The sequence below is a fragment of the Pristiophorus japonicus genome, chromosome 12, assembly GCF_044704955.1.
Source record: "Pristiophorus japonicus isolate sPriJap1 chromosome 12, sPriJap1.hap1, whole genome shotgun sequence".
NCBI classification, from domain to species: Eukaryota; Metazoa; Chordata; class Chondrichthyes; family Pristiophoridae; genus Pristiophorus; species Pristiophorus japonicus.
The window spans coordinates 12,465,632-12,483,136 of record NC_091988.1 but is presented as its reverse complement, the minus strand read 5'-3'; the positions used below and the strand labels follow the sequence as shown (position 1 = coordinate 12,483,136).

Sequence of the window (17,505 nt, the reverse complement as noted above, 5' to 3'; positions counted from 1 at the left end):
GACTATTATCTGAATGGTGACAGATTAGGAAAAGGGGAGGTGCAAAGAGACCTGGGTGTCATGGTACATCAGTCATTGAAGGTTGGCATGCAGGTGCAGCAGGCGGTTAAGAAAGCAAATGGCATGTTGGCCTTCATAGCAAGGGGATTTGAGTACAGGGGCAGGGAGGTGTTGCTACAGTTGTACAGGGCATTGGTGAGGCCACACCTGGAGTATTGTGTACAGTTTTGGTCTCCTAACCTGAGGAAGGACATTCTTGCTATTGAGGGAGTGCAGCGAAGGTTCACCAGACTGATTCCCGGGATGGCGGGACTGACCTATCAAGAAAGACTGGATCAACTGGGCTTGTATTCACTGGAGTTCATAAGAATGAGAGGGGACCTCATAGAAACATTTAAAATTCTGACGGGGTTAGACAGGTTAGATGCAGGAAGAATGTTCCCAATGTTGGGGAAGTCCAGAACCAGAGGTCACAGTCTAAGGATAAGGGGTAAGCCATTTAGGACCGAGATGCGGAGGAACTTCTTCACCCAGAGAGTGGTGAACCTGTGGAATTCTCTACCACAGAAAGTTGTTGAGGCCAATTCACTAAATATATTCAAAAAGGAGTTAGATGAGGTCCTTACTACTAGGGGGATCAAGGGGTATGGCGAGAAAGCAGGAATGGGGTACTGAAGTTGAATGTTCAGCCATGAACTCATTGAATGGCGGTGCAGGCTAGAAGGGCCGAATGGCCTACTCCTGCACCTATTTTCTATGTTTCTATGTTTCTATTATCCTCTATTTGGCATATTTTATTTTTGTAGAAATCGGTTTATGCTGCTTAGGTTTACTTTTGGGGAATTAAGGGTTGAGTCTGTGATCATGTGTGCCAGGAGAGCAGGTTCTTTGACAATTTCTTTCTGGGCTGCAGTTCCATGCTTTTCTACTTTTAGTGAACTAAAGTGCTTGCGCTCAGTTTTTGCACAAGCTTCATTAAGTCCCCAGATGTAATGCAAAAATATTTATATGAAAATCCAGCACAATTCAATGGTATTTGTGCCATGTTTGCTCTTTTTCTTTTGTGCGCTCATTTGGAATGGGAGCAAGGAAAGCTCCATCGGCACAGGAGCTCCTTTAAAGCCAAGAAAGATTTGTTTTGCAATATTTACGCTACTTTTTCACTGCAGTTGTTTTTGTTAGGCTATTATAACTAATTTTTTTTAAAGATTTTGATGGTTATTCTTGTTCACTCCTGAAGCTAAGTGTTTTTAATGCACCTCCAATAGAGTATTTTATGGTTGAAGTGATACAAGATAAAAGATGGCATGTCAGGGAGATCAGCATAACTGTCCCTTTAATTAGAGAAGGTTCACTCGGTTGATTCCGGAGATGAGGAGGTTGACTTATGAGGAAAGGTTGAGTAGGTTGGGCCTCTACTCATTGGAGTTCAGAAGAATGAGAGGTGATCTTATCAAAACGTATAAGATTACGAGGGGGCTTGACAAAGTGGATGCAGAGAGGATGTTTCCACTGATGGGGGAGACTAGAACTAGAGGGCATAACCTTAGAATAAAGGGCCGCCCATTTAAAACAGAGATGAGGAGAAATTTCTTCTCTCAGAGGGTTGTAAATTTGTGAAATTTGCTGTCTCAGAGAGCTGTGGAAGCTGGGACATTGAATAAATTTAAGACAGAAATAAACAGTTTCTTAAACGATAAGGGGTTATGGGGAGCGGGCGGGGAAGTGGAGCTGAGTCCATGATCAGATCAGCCATGATCATATTGAATGGCAGAGCAGGCTTGAGGGGCTGTATGGTCTACTCCTGCTCTTATTTCTTATGTTCTTATGTTCTTTTAGTAATTAGTTATTTCTACACAAAAAAAAGACTGCAAGATACATTAAAATCTTAATATGTGTTAAAAGTTTACCTACATAACCCATTATGTGATGTGCTTTGAGACATTTCAACGCGCTTATATAAAATGGAAGTATTATTGTTATTAATTAATTTTATTAGCCCTGAAATTGTGGAATACACACTCGCAAAAGCCGTTTTTTGGTGCGCAGTGCGCATGCGTTGAAAACTGGCTTTTCCGATCCGTCAAGATATCTCTTGACAGCTCCTCCGCATCCCCGGGAGGAGGACATCCGTGCGGGTGAGATTGCGCTATTTAACCATCTCTTGCCCAGCAAATGTTCTTCAAACTCTTACGCCTGGTAAAAGCAGGTGCATAGCTTACTTTTACCAGCGTAAGAATTTTAAAACATATAAAAATAAAATTTAAATACACATTTTTATAGTAAAAACCCTGTAAGTTTATTTAAAACCCTATTAAAACACATGAAAAAAATCCCCAAAATAATTTTTTTTCTAAAACATTTAATTATCTTTAATTTCAATTAATTTTAAATGTGTGTGGTGTTTTTTTATTTATTATGTTGTGTTTGGGTGTTTTAGGGGGTTATTCTCATTGATAGTGGGGCTGAACTTTCGAACGAAAGCCTCCAACCTGAAACATTTCTTCCAATTTACCTGGCGGTCCGGGAGGAGCGTAGGATTCCGGTGGGGAGGCCTTCTCTTCCCGCGCTGCGAAGTGCGCTCCCGTTCTCCAGGTTCCCACGGAGACGGTGCAGTCACGTGTGACTGCTCAGCCAATCAGGTACTGTATTCCACAGCTTTCTCATTAATAGCAATGGGAACTCCGTATCCATTCTCATTGCTATTCTTGAGAAGAAAAAAACCCAAACACACTAAACACATATAATAAAAAATAAAAAACACACCTCACATAATTAAAATTAAAGTTAATAAATATCTTAGAGAAATAGTTTTTTCTGAGTTTTTAAAAATAAATGTAACGTAGTGGGCAGGGTTTTTAAAAATGTGTGTTTTTTAAATTTAATTTAATTATATTTTTGTATGTTTTTAAACTCTGGCGCCTGTACCAGTAGGCTATACACCTGCTTTTATCAGGCGCAAGAATTTTGAGGACATTTTCTGGGCAAGATATGGGTAAATCCCACAATCTCGCCCTTGCAAATGTTATCGCATCCGATATGCGCGAAATCTGTCAAGCTCCAGTTTGACAGACCGGAAGAGCCAGTTTTCAGCGCGTGCGCATCGTGCGCTGAAAACCGGCTTTTGCGATGCCTTCCCGGGCCCATAGACACTCCGTACGAATACGGGGAGGCCGGGATTTCTGCGCCAGTAATGGGAACTCGTAAAATCGGAGTTCCCATTACTAGCAAGGAGAATACTGGACCGTGATCGGTTGTCGAGGCCCACGTGACTCCAGCTTCTCCGTCCGTATCTAGAAGACGTGGATGCGCTGCGAAGCACGCGGAGAGAAGGTCTCGGGCTGGAATCGAAGACGCCTCGGACCAGAATTTCAGGGCCATAGAATTCTCCAGTGCTAGTCAAGTGTCTTGGTGTTTTGCTGTCGAGTTTGCCTCTTGTGTGCTGTGAACTTCTCTATACTGGTTCTGCATGATTACTGCTACTAAATATTCCTCTAGCTGAAGGATCCATTGGCGGATATCTTTATTTGTAATTAGCCCAGATGTTTCAGTGAAGGTTCCAAGGACGTGCAGCAATGGTTGCCTGCAGTGAAATATGCCGCTGTCAATGTCAGTGGCAGATCTCAGTCACACAGGCTTTAGGTACAGGAGAGGCAGCTCCCTTGAATGCTGCTCTGGCTGTTGTGGACGCTTTGGAATCCACATTTCAAGATGTAGTGACGGACAGTTGTAACTTATAGACAATCAAGAGGGAGGGATTCGAAGAGCACATGGTGCCCAGAGTTCTGTGCTCCATCAGAGGGCATCTCCTCATAAGAGATATTGACCTGTCTGAGCACAGAGCCTTGAAATACTTCCTCCCGCACTCAGCCTTCTCCTCCGAACCAGTTTCGCAAACTTTGTTTGGAATGTTCTAAATGCAGGGCTGCTGGTTTGCACAATGTTGGACAAGGTACTGAAGTTACCACAACAAGCATTCTTCTCAAGAGGCGTACCAATTCTACTGAAATTATAGTCTTGCAGAAACCTCTTAGAGGGTTACAGCATGATTGGAATGCAAGACGCACCATTCTGGGTTTTCTTCTGCTATCCCACTCAAAATCTGGACCACCGCCAGTGATCTTTCCCTGCTGCTGTGTGTAAATGGTGGGCGTCACACCACTTCCCAGCCAATTGTGCTCCTGTTCGCAATCCAAAATTATGCAATGCACATCCTTAATCGTCCTTGGTCCCACCAGGAGCCTTGCATGGGAAATGCCCTCGACCCTGAAAATTGGGCAGTGGTTACACTGGCCTCAGCGTGGTGGGCAGAATTTTCACACCACCATAATAACCCACATTCTGGCCAACATATTTTGGGAGCCACTCTCTGGCTGCGATTTCTCCATATATCGATGCGTCCGGGGTTACTGGCGGTGGAAAGCCCGCTCCTGACTCTCTCCGGAATCGTCCCATGATCGGGCTTGTTGACCCCGGCCTACGGACTTCCCGGCCAGTTAAGAGGAAGTGGGTCTGATGACGTCAATTGATGATGCGTCATCAGCCAGCTTCCTTAAAGGGACCATGCCTACAATGCTTTTGACAATTCTTCTGTCCGTAACCTGCAGCATTGAGGAGCTGCAAACACTGACAAGCACTGCACAGAGATGCACGGCTGCACCCAGTCTCTCGCATGACTCCCTCCATATGCTTCCATGGGCGGAAGGGACCTCCCCAGGACAGCAAGGCAGTCTGGTTTCACATGTGGAGGGCACAAGCTGGGATGTCGTCAGGAGGTCCTGGCTGCAGTGGAGCAAACCAGTCAATGATGTCAGCAGATCATGAAATGTTACTGCAAAGCCACACTCAATCTCATCCTGCTGTGCCACTCATCACTCAGCCTTCCCTACACTACTCCTGCACATCCTTACTCACACCCACTGACCTTGCACCTCCACCCATCCCTCTCTATCTACCTTATCACTTCCCCATTTCACTAGCCACCCCTCATACTCACCCTCATCCTTGTTCAATCATACCAACTAACAACACACAAGGGTAGGCACTTTGATCCTTCAGCCAATGTTCATGTATAGTTAATGTTGATAAATTGTCAAACATTGAAATCTTTATTTTGAACTATTTGCATTCTTGGACAGATTTGCGAGTACCTTTAGAATTGGGTTAGTGAGTTGCAGTGAATGGTGAGACATAAGGGTACCCCCCACAATGTTGATGAGTGTGAAAGGAATGAGTTGGGCATTGCAGGATGCTTTATAGCGGTTGTGTAGGGTGGTGCCAACCTGGTGCATCATGTGTCAGTCAGGGTGTTCAGCATCAAGTGAAGTAAATCTGGCTGTGGTGAGGTCATCCCTGGCATCCCGGGCAGCAAAGTGGTCATGTGCTTGTGCCCTGTGTACTGTGCAGCATCAAGTGATTGCGGAGAAGGTTGGTATTGTTGGCGATGTTGGTGTGTTTAGTGATGTTGGTGTTGGGGTTGATCATAGTGGGATTCTGAGGACCAAGGTGAGATTTTTTTTCAAGGGCACCGATGCTGCTGGAATAGACGGCAGGTGAGGTTGAAATGACAGAAGCGATCTGTCAATGGTGAACGAGGTTGCTCCAAGGAGGTGACAGGGAATGGAGAGTTCACTGCAGACACTTCCAAACTGCACACAGCTTAAATACTCTTCCAAAACCTGAAGGCTTCATCTTCTGACATTGGAAAGTGAACAGTTGTGAAATGGTAGCTTTTGTACCACTTCTGCAGCTGTCAACTAGCCAAAGCAATGGAGAGCCACTGAGAACGCAACACATTTACCTGGCGTGAAACCCGAGGGATGGCAAAGCCGTCAAAAGGTTGGTAAAATTGTGAGTGCCAGCTTTTAAGCCTCTTAACTAAAATTTAAGTATTTTTTAATGATGTTAATTACCTGTCCCGCCGCTATCCGAACGCTGACCTGACAGTTGAGAAACTCACACGGAGGCGGATTCATAGTGGGATCCTAACCTGCTGTCACTCACAGCCATTTTAACAGCGGGCTCACCTTCAAACCCGCACTCATAGGGCTGGGAAGATTCCAGCCTCTGATTCAGAGTATATATTAGCTCCAATCTTTCACAAGAAGCAAATGTTGAATCGGACAGTGTTGACCGTGGACAATTTGGAAGGCACCATGGGATTAATATTGTGGGAATTTGCACTAACTGCTGTTTCAGCCATTTTTCCGACTGTGGTCTTCTGCGGTATTACACGGTGTGTCACAACTTAGTCAGAGATTATACCATTCATATCTACCTGACAAGAAGCCCTTATTGCAACAGGCAAAACAGGAAGTGGGTGGGTTGGGGACGGGATCAGGTTGGGAATCCTATTTTTGACACTTTATCGGCCCCTACACTCCAAACTCACCCTCTTTCTTTCAGGGAAAATTCCGGCCATAGAGTACAAAAGCAAGGACTACAATATTCAATTCTGGGCACCGCACTTTAGGAAGGATATCGAGGCCTTGAAGAGGGTGCAGAAGAGATTTACCAGAATGGTACCAGGGGGTGAGGGACTTTGGTTATGTGGAGAGAGTGAAGAAGCCGGAGCAGAGAAGGTTAAGTGGAGATCTGATTGAGGTGTTCAAAATGATGAGTGGTTTTGATAAGGGTAAATAAAGAGAAACTTTTTCCAGTGGCAGAAGAGTCAGTAACCAGAGAACACAGATTTAAGGTGATTGGCAAAAGAACTGGAGGTAACATGAGCAAACATTTTTTTTTTTTTTTACACACAGCGAGTTGTGATCTGGAATGCACTGTCTGAAAGGGTGGTGGAAGCAGATTAAATAGTAATATTCAAAGAGAATTTGATAAGTACTTCAAGGGAAAAGATTTCCAGGGCTATGAGGAAAGAACAGGTGACTGGTATTAAGTTGATAGCTCGACCAAAGAGCTGACACGGGCACAATGTGTCAAATGGCCACCTTCTGTGTTGTATCATTCTATATTAGATAAAACAAAACTTCCAGTACATTAGGCCAATTAAATGTGTGTGGCATTAAGTGGGCAAATCAAGGAAGTTGCATATATAGTAATATCAGAAGAGCTCCAAAGCAAATTATAAAATGACAAGCAAGCAATTTCTCTTGTTTACTGGGCTGACTTTAAGTTTAATTTAGTATGTGAAGGAAACATAAAAATTATGGAAATTAGCAATAGCTAAAATCTATTTTAAATTAGTTACTCAAAAGGACTTGAAATGTATTCCTGATCTAAACAATTAAAATAGCGTTGAAATATTTCAAGGGTAAATACAGTTAGTCCTGCAATGTGACCGTCTCCATAAGGAAATAGTGTACCCACTACTAATCGAGAGAACTATGAATTAAGTTGTATGAAGGAATGATTCATGCAGTCAACATAATAAGAAATTTTGTGGCAAAATAGCAAGATTGTAAAGCAATTTAACGAGAAACAGATTTGATAAGAACTATTAGTTACATCAAGATTATCGAAAATAACACCCACAAAACGGTCCCTCACATGTAGAAAAATGTGCGTGTTCAACAGTGACTTTTGTGGCAATTGTATATGATTAGAAAACTAAATACAGACACATGCAAATGTCATTGTAAACTGATGATCTATTAGTAGAACATTTACTGAAGCTTTCATCTATTTGGCGACATACTACAAATAAAATTCAGCGTAATGAGTCAAAACAAGAAAAAAAAGCAGACATAGCTGTATTAGTCAATACTCCCTTCTTCCCACTCCCAATAGCAAGAAATTAAAGCTGCTGATTAAGGTATTATCTCCCTTGAAATTGATGACAGTTTAGAGACGGATAACCGTAAGCAAAATTGATTCAAAAAAACTCAAATTAAATTACAGACACTTGGACAGTTGTAGTTTCAAAAGGAACTCGGTTACCTGATGAGAATTTTTTTTTTGCAAAATGTTTCTGAAAAGAGGGTGAACAATGTCAGTTCAAATTGTTCTCGCTCCCCAAGTGAGGCAACTACAAGCTCCTGAACTCTAAGAGCAAGAGGGATATAGAACCTGAATGGTATAGTTGGCATTTACTCTCCGACTCAACTTTATTTTTTGTGGGAAATCAGTTTACTACTTTAGTGTTGTACATGACCCTGGATGTTTAAAAAAAAATGTATGTTAAATTACATTTTAATTAAAATAGCAACAATCATTCCATAACCTAAACAGGAAAGGAGAGATAGCAAGTTTGTATTTATGGATACAAACACATGCTTTTCACATTAAAAAAAAAAGGAACCCAGGTAAAATCCAGTGATCTATACTTAAGGTATTAACATGGTACACATAATGTAAAGGGAGGGAGCCTTCAGCTTAATGAAAGCATTCCCAACTCTGAGTCAGAAGGTAAAAAGTACAAGCACCACTCCCGACTGCCTCGGCGAGTGAAGAGTCGGATATGGTCTCTAAATATTGGGTTAACAGCCTCCAGAAGTAGTGACCATTGGCTCAGTGGTAGTATTCCTGCCTCAGAGTCAGAAGAATTAGGTTCGGCTCTCACTCCAGACAGCTTCGGTGAGCGGAGCCTGTAGCACCAACTCTAAATCATCATCATCATAGGCAGTCCCTCGTATCGAGGATGACTTGCTTCCACTCCAAAAAAAGATGAGTTCACAGGTGTTTCAATGAAGGACCTAATATTCCAGATCCTGAACTAAATCTTGAAGGGTGGAAGATGCCTGTGCGTGGATTGTTTTAACGTTGCACACCAGCCACCACACGGGCTTGACAGAGCTAGGTCTTGGTCCAGTGGCAAGGATTAACCAAGACGACTGGAGACCAGCTCTGCTGCACGGACCTAGTGCGCACACATATCGCAGTGTGGGCTAGCTCTAAACACTGCATTGATGTCCAGCCGATATAGTTGCCCCCTAATGGGTGTGGGTGCCCCCCCACCCCCTCGTCCATCCTTAAGGGTAGGTGGCGCTCTTTGGCCTTGGTCCTTAAAGGGACTGTTGCAAGCTTCTACCAAAAAGGCAAAGCCATTTAAAGATACTTAGCTGAATACTCTTCCCTTTCCACTATAAAACTGCGGGCTGCCGCAGGCCACTGACCTCCCAATTCTCAATTGCTTCCCTCCCCCCTACCAGACTAACCAGAGACCTTTGGCTGGTGTCCCAGTCGATTGATTTTGTGTGTCCCCCCATTGACCGGCAAGCTGGCTTTGGGCCAAGATTGGTGCTCGCTGGTAATATCCTAATAATGTCCTAATGAGGCCGACCGACCAAATTTCTGCCGTGTTGCTGCCAGCCTCATTAGGCACGTGCAGCTGCACCTGGATCATGTCCCGATTCAGGCACAATCCAATTTCCAGGCTGTGTGAGCCTTCAGTTAGGATCTGCCCTAGGGCAGGATGCAATGGACGGATGAACATAGTATAATAATATATTATAATAACATGATATTTATGTTTAGCCATCTTCATCATCATAGGCAGTCCCTCGGAATCAAGGAAGACTTGCTTCCACTTTAAAAATGAGTCCTTAGGTGGCTGAACAGTCCAATACGAGAACCACAGTCCCTGTCACAGGTGGGACAGATAGTCGTTGAGGGTAAGGGAGGGTGGGACAGGTTTGCCGCACGCTCTTTCCGCTGCCTGGGCTTGATTTCTGCATGCTCTCAGCGATGAGACTCGAGGTGCTCAGCGCCCTCCCGGATGCACTTCCTCCACTTAGGGTGGTCTTTGGCCAGGGACTCCCAGGTGTCGGTGATAGAGAGATAAGGAGACTACAGTAGACACCTCTTCTTCTAATGTATTGCGAGAATGTTATATTTGTCAAACTACTGATGAACAAGGGAAGGGGCAGCAGAACAAATGCTCAAGAATAAGAAGTCTCAATGCTGGCTACAATACAGACAAAACTTTTAAACAGATTTCCTACAATAATTATCTGATTGATAAAGATAATACAGTGCTGTACTACAATAAATGGAAGGAAATTATCTAACATCCATAATCTACCATAATTCACAACAAACTATGATGATGTTATCTAGATCGTACCTAACAATTCTGGAAAGTCAATTAAAGTATTAGCTACATTAGTTAAACATCTTTTTGGCTATGTATTGTATCTTAGATTATGTGCCATTAGCTAAACTATTCACTTCAATTCAGTATTATCTGGATTGACTGCTGTGTGCTGTTCCCACTCAACACATTTGTCTATAGGAAAACTCAAACCATTGCTTCACAAATGAAAAGCCAGGATATAAAATATACAAGACCCATTGTCAGAGAAAGAATTTAAAAGCACCAAACATGCTGCCAAACTGTACTCCCCACCCAGTTATCAAACACAGGATACAACCAAGTTTGTTTACTTCTTACAATTGAATGCATACAAAAAAGGTCCCCGCACAGTTCTGTTGTCAGGTCAATAATCAGTGCCGAAATACTGAAATATCCAGATAAACTTGTACCTCACTTCCCTCCCTCAAATACTTGTCAAAGGTCTACTTTCCTTCCCTAGGTTACTCCCCATTAGGCGTGTGGTAATTGTCAGTTGTGCAACTGCTTCATCATACTTGCAATAGTAACCCTTTACACCTACAACTGTAACAAAGCACATCTATATTCTTACATGATACTAACTGTAACAGACCAAATGATAGATTAATGAGATGTGGCATTATCAAGAAAAACACAATGCCTTACATTTGATAAGAATGACATCGACAGCCTTTTATTGTTGGCCTTCAAATAAAGTGGTAAGGATCTAAAAAAAACTTTTGATGCCTTTAAAAGAAAGCTATACAAAGTAACAACAGGGGCTTATGGCTTGTAAACCACAGGAGTAAAGCTAAGTAATTCCTATTCCACTTTTGATGGCTGTTAGAAATTCTATTTAAAAAAATATCACCAGAAGGAGAAAGTCTCGTGAGGTTACAGCCATTTCCTGTGATCATGCATAATGTGCTTCAAAAGTTGGTTTTCTACCAACTCTGTTGATCAATTGCACCTCCTTTAGACTCTCTTTTTTCTATCATGTTTACATCTGATGTGACTCAATGACAAGCGCTGTCTTGAGCATGAGAAGTAGGCCTGTCATGTTGATTTATGAGTGCATCAAACTGCGACTTGTCCAAACTGAAGCTCGCAGTTCATTAATTAGAGCGTTGTGACTTTGAAGACTACACTCAACGAGTGGGGTTTTAACATTTGCCTTAATTTATATGCTCTGAAATGTGTATCTCTAAGGAAAAACTGAAATTCCCTGTCTGACTTTGAACTTCTTTTGACTACACAATAATCATTTCTTTGTCCATCATGAAGACTGCATCCCCAAGTCATTAATGCACACTGAACTGGAGCTGATGAGTAAGCCTTTATGAATTAGAAAACAGAAAGGAAACAAAGCTGAGAGACCAGTGGAAAGCCTTCACTGCAGGCACATCTCACAATGACATGCCTCTTTTCTCTCTGCCATTTCCATTTTAATTATAACATATTACTCTTTTCAATACATAAACATACCTCTTTAGTTGGTTTCCCAGCATGTTGTTGCTGCAGAAGCTGAAGATGCAACTGCTCTTGCTGTTTCTTATAAAACTCCTGAAGCTGTTGCTGTTGTGAAAAGGTTATAAAATAATTACATTAGGAAAAAATAAACATTTTTCTGTCGTGGCACGGGACTGCAATTTTAAAAGAGAATCGCAGTCACGTCCTCTTATCAACGCTTGTCTGACCTTTTGGATCAAAACTTGCCAATAAATCCCTCAGTGTATGAACTATTCTTAGCATTATCATTTCAGAACTAATCTTCAAAATGAACTGATGAAAACATGCCATTTTCCACACTAACTAATTAAAATATGGCAAGAAGTGACCTTTGTCTGTATGAAGAAAGCCAAAAAATGTCCTTGCTTGGAATACATGGTTATTCACAGACCAGTCAATGTAATAATTCATAGGAGTAATTGTTAGCAATTTTCTAAACAGGTCACTCAAAAGTGATCCGTAAGCAAGAGCAGTCAACCTCCCCTAATATATCTGGCACAAGGGCACAGCACCAGAATTAGTGGCTTTATTTCTGGAGCAGCCTTACTGAAATAAATGTGAATTCAATTAAAATCTGAATTTGACAAAAGTTCCATTTTCACAGGGAAGTGAAGTCAGTTTTGATCAGCATAGCCCAACCTCACTCCATTCTCCATGTTTGTGTTGCAGCAGGGAAAATATCTTCCACAGGGGAGCTCTTGATCTGGATTAGGGACTGAAGCCGTCTGGATGTGCATGATGCTTGGCGAAGCTATACCTTGCACAAGTATTGATCATTGCAGAATACAACCCAGTGGGAGAAAACATTGTAGACTACATGTTGAAAATCAGTTTCACTTAACATCTGCTGCCTACTTAGGCAGAATGCAAGATGCTAAACCTGTGGTTGCAAGGCACTTTTTTTTTTAAAAAAAAAGCACCCCAGATAATTTGTAATATTTATTTGGTGTAGTTTCATGCAAGTGATTACTAATTCAGAGTACATCGTGTTACTAATTGGGCCTAAGAACAGTCTCCAGGGTAATATTCAAATTATTGGCTGATTTAGAATGTTTGTCTAATTACTACAGTAAACCCTCTTTGTACAGCTTGTCTTTGCAGCTACAGGTATACATAAATGTGTTATATGAGTAGCTTTGTGACACAGCATGTTGGTAAACTGAAGCACTGCACCACAAAAGTAAGAGGATGTGAGTTTAGGCTCCCCAATAGGTGGGCTCCCAATCCCAGGTCATTACGCTGGTGTAGGTAATGGACAGAGATGCAAGGTATTGTGCCACAGTAAGGTATTTTTGATGCACAAGCCAGACTGCTCTTTACCACCTCCTAGTGACCAGTTATGGGGCAGCACTGGCACAGCCTGATCGTCAAAACTAACCCCCTTAGCTGGGAATGCCAGAAGGGAATGCCTAAAGAACTGGAAAACAAATACATACAAAAAAGACCATTCATACAACAATGCTGAGCGTATGTAAAATCGTATGTTCAACGGAAACAATAGTGCTGCTCGTTAGCCATTAGTGGTTGGGGACGAGAGGAATGGATGTCAATAGACCTGGAAAAAAAAAATGTTACCTTATGCCAAGATTATATGAAACGCCATTGCATAATCTGGGATCGACGTGCCAAATCTGCAAGGGTGAATTACTGGAGATATATCAGTGATACTAAATGTTCTCAGCAGAGCAGTGAGGGGACACCTGATAATGGGTTGAAGGGGAATCCTACAACGTGAGGGGATTTGTTGAGTGCAATTGGGGTGATTTTGCTGAGACCACAGCCAGATGATACTGCAGTTTAAACCAGTGGTGGCATGAAACCAATCCTGAGGGAGGTCTGTTTCACAACATCACCAATGAGAAGCTCAGAAATCAGAACTCAGATTCTGATTCAATCCTGTCTGTTATGACCTCTGCAACACATCAGAATAATGTGTTAACCAAGCAATGCTTGGACACAACTATACTGTGACTCAAAAGGGATAAGGAGTACAATTACAGTGAATACTTTCTTCCTCTATTGTTATGACATATGAGGAGAGACTGGATCGACTGGGCCTGTATTCTCTAGAGTTTAGAAGAATGAGAGAGGATCTCATAGAAACATATAAAATTCTGACGGGACTGGACAGGTTAGATGCAGGAAGAATGTTCCCAATGTTGGGGAAGTCCAGAACCAGGGGTCACAGTCTAAGGATAAGGGGTAAGCCATTTAGGACCGAGATGAGGAGAAACTTCTTCACTCAGAGAGTTGTTAACCTGTGGAATTCTCTTCCGCAGAGAGTTATTGATGCCAGTTCGTTAAATATATTCAAGAGGGAGTTGGATATGGCCCTTACAGCTAAAGGGATCAATGGGTATGGAGAGAAAGCAGGAAAGGGGTACTGAGGTGAATGATCAGCCATGATCTTATTGAATGGTGGTGCAGGTTCGAAGGGCCGAATGGCCTATTCCTGCACCTATTTTCTATGTTTCTATGTGCGGAGTTACGGTCAGCATTTCGGTTAAACACGTGCAGCATCGATTTTATGCCAAATGCAAGAAGCAACATTTGTGCCAGGGGCAAAACATAACCATTGCTGTTTTACCTGGTGTTTTAATAAGGAGTAATTAAACAATGTGTGCTCTATTAGAGGTTATGGTATATCATGCAGGGTTATACTGAGAAGCCACTAGATTGGTTATTTTTGAAATACAAGTAATTGCAGCATTGCAGGAATAGAACTAAGAAAAGGAAAAAAAGTAGCTACTATGCAGAATGCTACCAAGGTCCAAATGCAAGCATCTCTTCCAGATGAATAGTTGCATAGCACATGATTTAGCCATAAAACGTTGCAAGATATTCATGCAGAACAGCTGCAAAAAGCTCATCAGTTCAGCAAAGCACTTGAATCAGTAAAAGAATATAGCTCAGTTAGATGTTGACGCAGGATGGATTGGGTAGTAATGTCATCCAAAATCATGTGCATAAGGTACACCCTGATACAGATTATAATGACCTTTATAAACCAGTTTACATACCACTTCTCAAAGCAGCTTTTTGTCCTGGACAAAAGATAACGGTTTAGATCCCACACCCCCCCCCCCCCCCCAATCAAGTTTTTAGCAGATTTGTGGTGGTTGGCAGGGACATACAAACTATCTTTTAACAAGTTTAATACAGTCTCGAGCTGAACACTGGACAGTGGAGTGTTTGTTAGACCATGGTGTCCAGCATTTAAAAGTCAGTGGATGGGACCTTGGGGTACTTTTAATAGTGGGGCTTTGTGGAATCACTCTTAGAATGTTGCCATGTACAGCTCCCAAGATCAGCTTCCAAAATGTATTTTAAAAATGTGGCTATTTTTTAGGCAGCTGGGCCAATGGTCTCTGCCTCACACTGTGGCAGGCCCCCGTTACAGTAAGTGTATGCTCCCAGTCTGGCATGACTCCACATCAGAGATTGGGGAGCATGCCTCCTGTATGTAGATGACCTTGGGGCCAAAGATTTGGCTGGATTCGGAGGGGCAGCTCTGTACTGGGTAGAAGTCAGAGATGCCCCTTCAATCGGAAAATCAGGCCAATATTATTCCGTTAATACTAATGATTTGGCGTTAACAACATTATAATGTGCCTTTAACATAGGAAAAACAACCCAAGGTGCTTCACAGAAGTGGAATCAGACAAAAATGGACACTGAACCAAAGGCAGAGACAGTAGAAGGGATGACCAAGCTTGGTAAAAAGAGGTCGCAGTCGGAGGAATACAGAATTCTGGGACACGGGAGTTAGGGCTGGAGAAGGTTACAAAGATGGGGGGAGTGTTGGTGGGTGAGGCCATAAAGACATTTAAAGATCAGAATGGGAATTTGAAATTGGAGGTGTTGGTGGCTGGAAGCCAATGTAAGTCAGCAAAGAAACAGGTGATGGGTGAGCAGGACTTGGTGCAAGATAGGATCTGGGCAGCAGAGTTTTGGATGAGCTGAGGTTGATGGAGGATGGCCAGGCAGGCATGGAATAGTTGAGGGTTTCAGCAGCAGATGGGCAGAAGCAGGGATGGAGGCGGGCAATTTTACGGAGATGGATGGAGATGGTTCATGTAATGTTACTCACTATTTAAACATGTGAAAATGGGGCTGTATAGACATGTCTGTCCAATTTTAAAGTAGATAAACAGAATGATATAAATAGTGTCGTCCAGTTTTGACTGAGAGTGAACTGGGTTATTTCAGGTACTGTTATTGTATACATAATTTAATGGATGCATTGAAGCACTGACCACACTTGATCAGCTCTGCTGGGCGGGCCACATTGTCCGCATGCCAGACACGAGACTCCCAAAGCAAGCGCTCTACTTGGAACTCCTTTATGGCAAACAAGCCAAAGGTGGGCAGAGGAAACGTTCTCGTATTGGACTGTTCAGCCACCTAAGAACTCATTTTAAGAGTGGAAGCAAGTCTTTCTTGATTCCGAGGGACTGCCTATGATGATGATAATGGATGATAATGAGATTACCTGCTGCAGCATGATAGCCTGTTGCTGCTGAAGCAAGGCCTGGAGTTGCTGAGGAGTCAGTACTTGTTGCTGTAAAATCTGTTGCATTTGCTGGGGAGTTATCACTTGAGGTGTCATCATAGCCACTGATACTGGAACCTAAAGACATAACACATGCGAATAAGGAACAAAATATTCATAAAGCTGTACATGTACTTGTAGCAATTATTATATAGCAGAAAATTGTTGAGTGAAATGCTGATATTGTCAAATCAGTTTAAAGCTGTATCACAATGTGATTCAATCAAACACTGACCTTATCAAAAATCGCTATGAAACAGTATGTTGCAAATTTTTTTTTTTAACTTTTTTTTTAAGCAGAGATCAAACCCTGAAACTATAACATGTTGTTTGTCACGGTACTGACATGTACTCTTTGCCCTTATTTTCTGGCTCACTGGTTGGCAGGAATTGGGCCAAAGAACTGAGCTTGGTGGCACACTTGTGTTAAAAACACCTGGCTGTGGCATGAAAAATTAAATCTTTCCAACTCACTATGAAAGAAATACAAGTTTTAGCAATTAACATATTTCAATCCTCTCAGCATTTAAAAATATGAAATCTTGTTTGCAACACAGCAACTTTAAAAACAATGTATGAAATATGCAGATTAGCTATTTTAAATGCACATGAACAAACTGCGCTAATATTGCTATCACTAATACAAATCTGAATTGCCTTAACCTGTTCTGAACAAGAGCACTGCCATTTCTGAAAAGCAGCCTCCACGGTGATCTCAATTGTCCGTATGCTGATCTAAACGACATGAATGTTGATACTGCCAGATTTTTCATATTGCTGATATATCCGTAGCAAGCTTTTCTCACTGACATTTCAGTGACAAACAGTTACAGTGATGAACCTGATAGCATTTCACATTTGCAACTGCTAACATGTCCATGTGCATGGACATTCTTCTAAACTGAAACTGAGTAACCTGTACATTGTGTCTGAAGGATGATGTCCTGTTCTGATAATGAAACCGACATTAAAATGACAGTCTGTCTCGAGCAAGGTTGCATAGTTATTTTCGAGCTTATATTTAATGACAATCCTATAAATTTTACATGTTTGTAGAATGAAATTCAGCTATTCAAATCAATCATTACATTCTGTTGAAATGCTGGGATATTGGATACAAATTTCAAAGCTCGTTTCAATCCAGCTCTTTGTTTTTAATGTCGTTTTTAAAACTGGACAAACAGGAGGAACATTTTTAATGTTTTATCAGCTGAAAAGTATTCATGTAAAACTCCTATTAAAATACATTTGCTTCCTTGTGAAATTCAAATGCCCTCTAATATTTTACAGAAAAACAGCTTAAATTTTGTACAATGTTGCTGAATTCCATCTGGCTTACATGTACTTCATCCACAGATGCAAACTTCCATTGATCACACAAAAGTAGAAACTTGAAAGTGTAAACTGATCTATAGCTTTATAGCATCCTGGGGGA

The 17,505-nt window shown here is 41.9% G+C and overlaps 1 protein-coding gene across 8 annotated transcripts in view; it reads right to left on the bottom strand.

Annotated features, from left to right (window-relative positions):
- The window catches only part of foxp1b (forkhead box P1b), a 551,692-nt gene that overhangs the window by 112,569 nt on the left and 421,618 nt on the right, over positions 1 to 17,505 (bottom strand). For all 8 annotated transcript variants that reach the window (XM_070895167.1, XM_070895172.1, XM_070895168.1 and 5 more), the window contains 2 exons: positions 16,011 to 16,148; positions 11,495 to 11,584 (listed from right to left, as the gene is read on the bottom strand). In XM_070895167.1, coding sequence (XP_070751268.1) covers positions 11,495 to 11,584; positions 16,011 to 16,148 — 228 coding nt within the window. The remainder of the gene's footprint in view (positions 1 to 11,494; positions 11,585 to 16,010; positions 16,149 to 17,505) is intronic.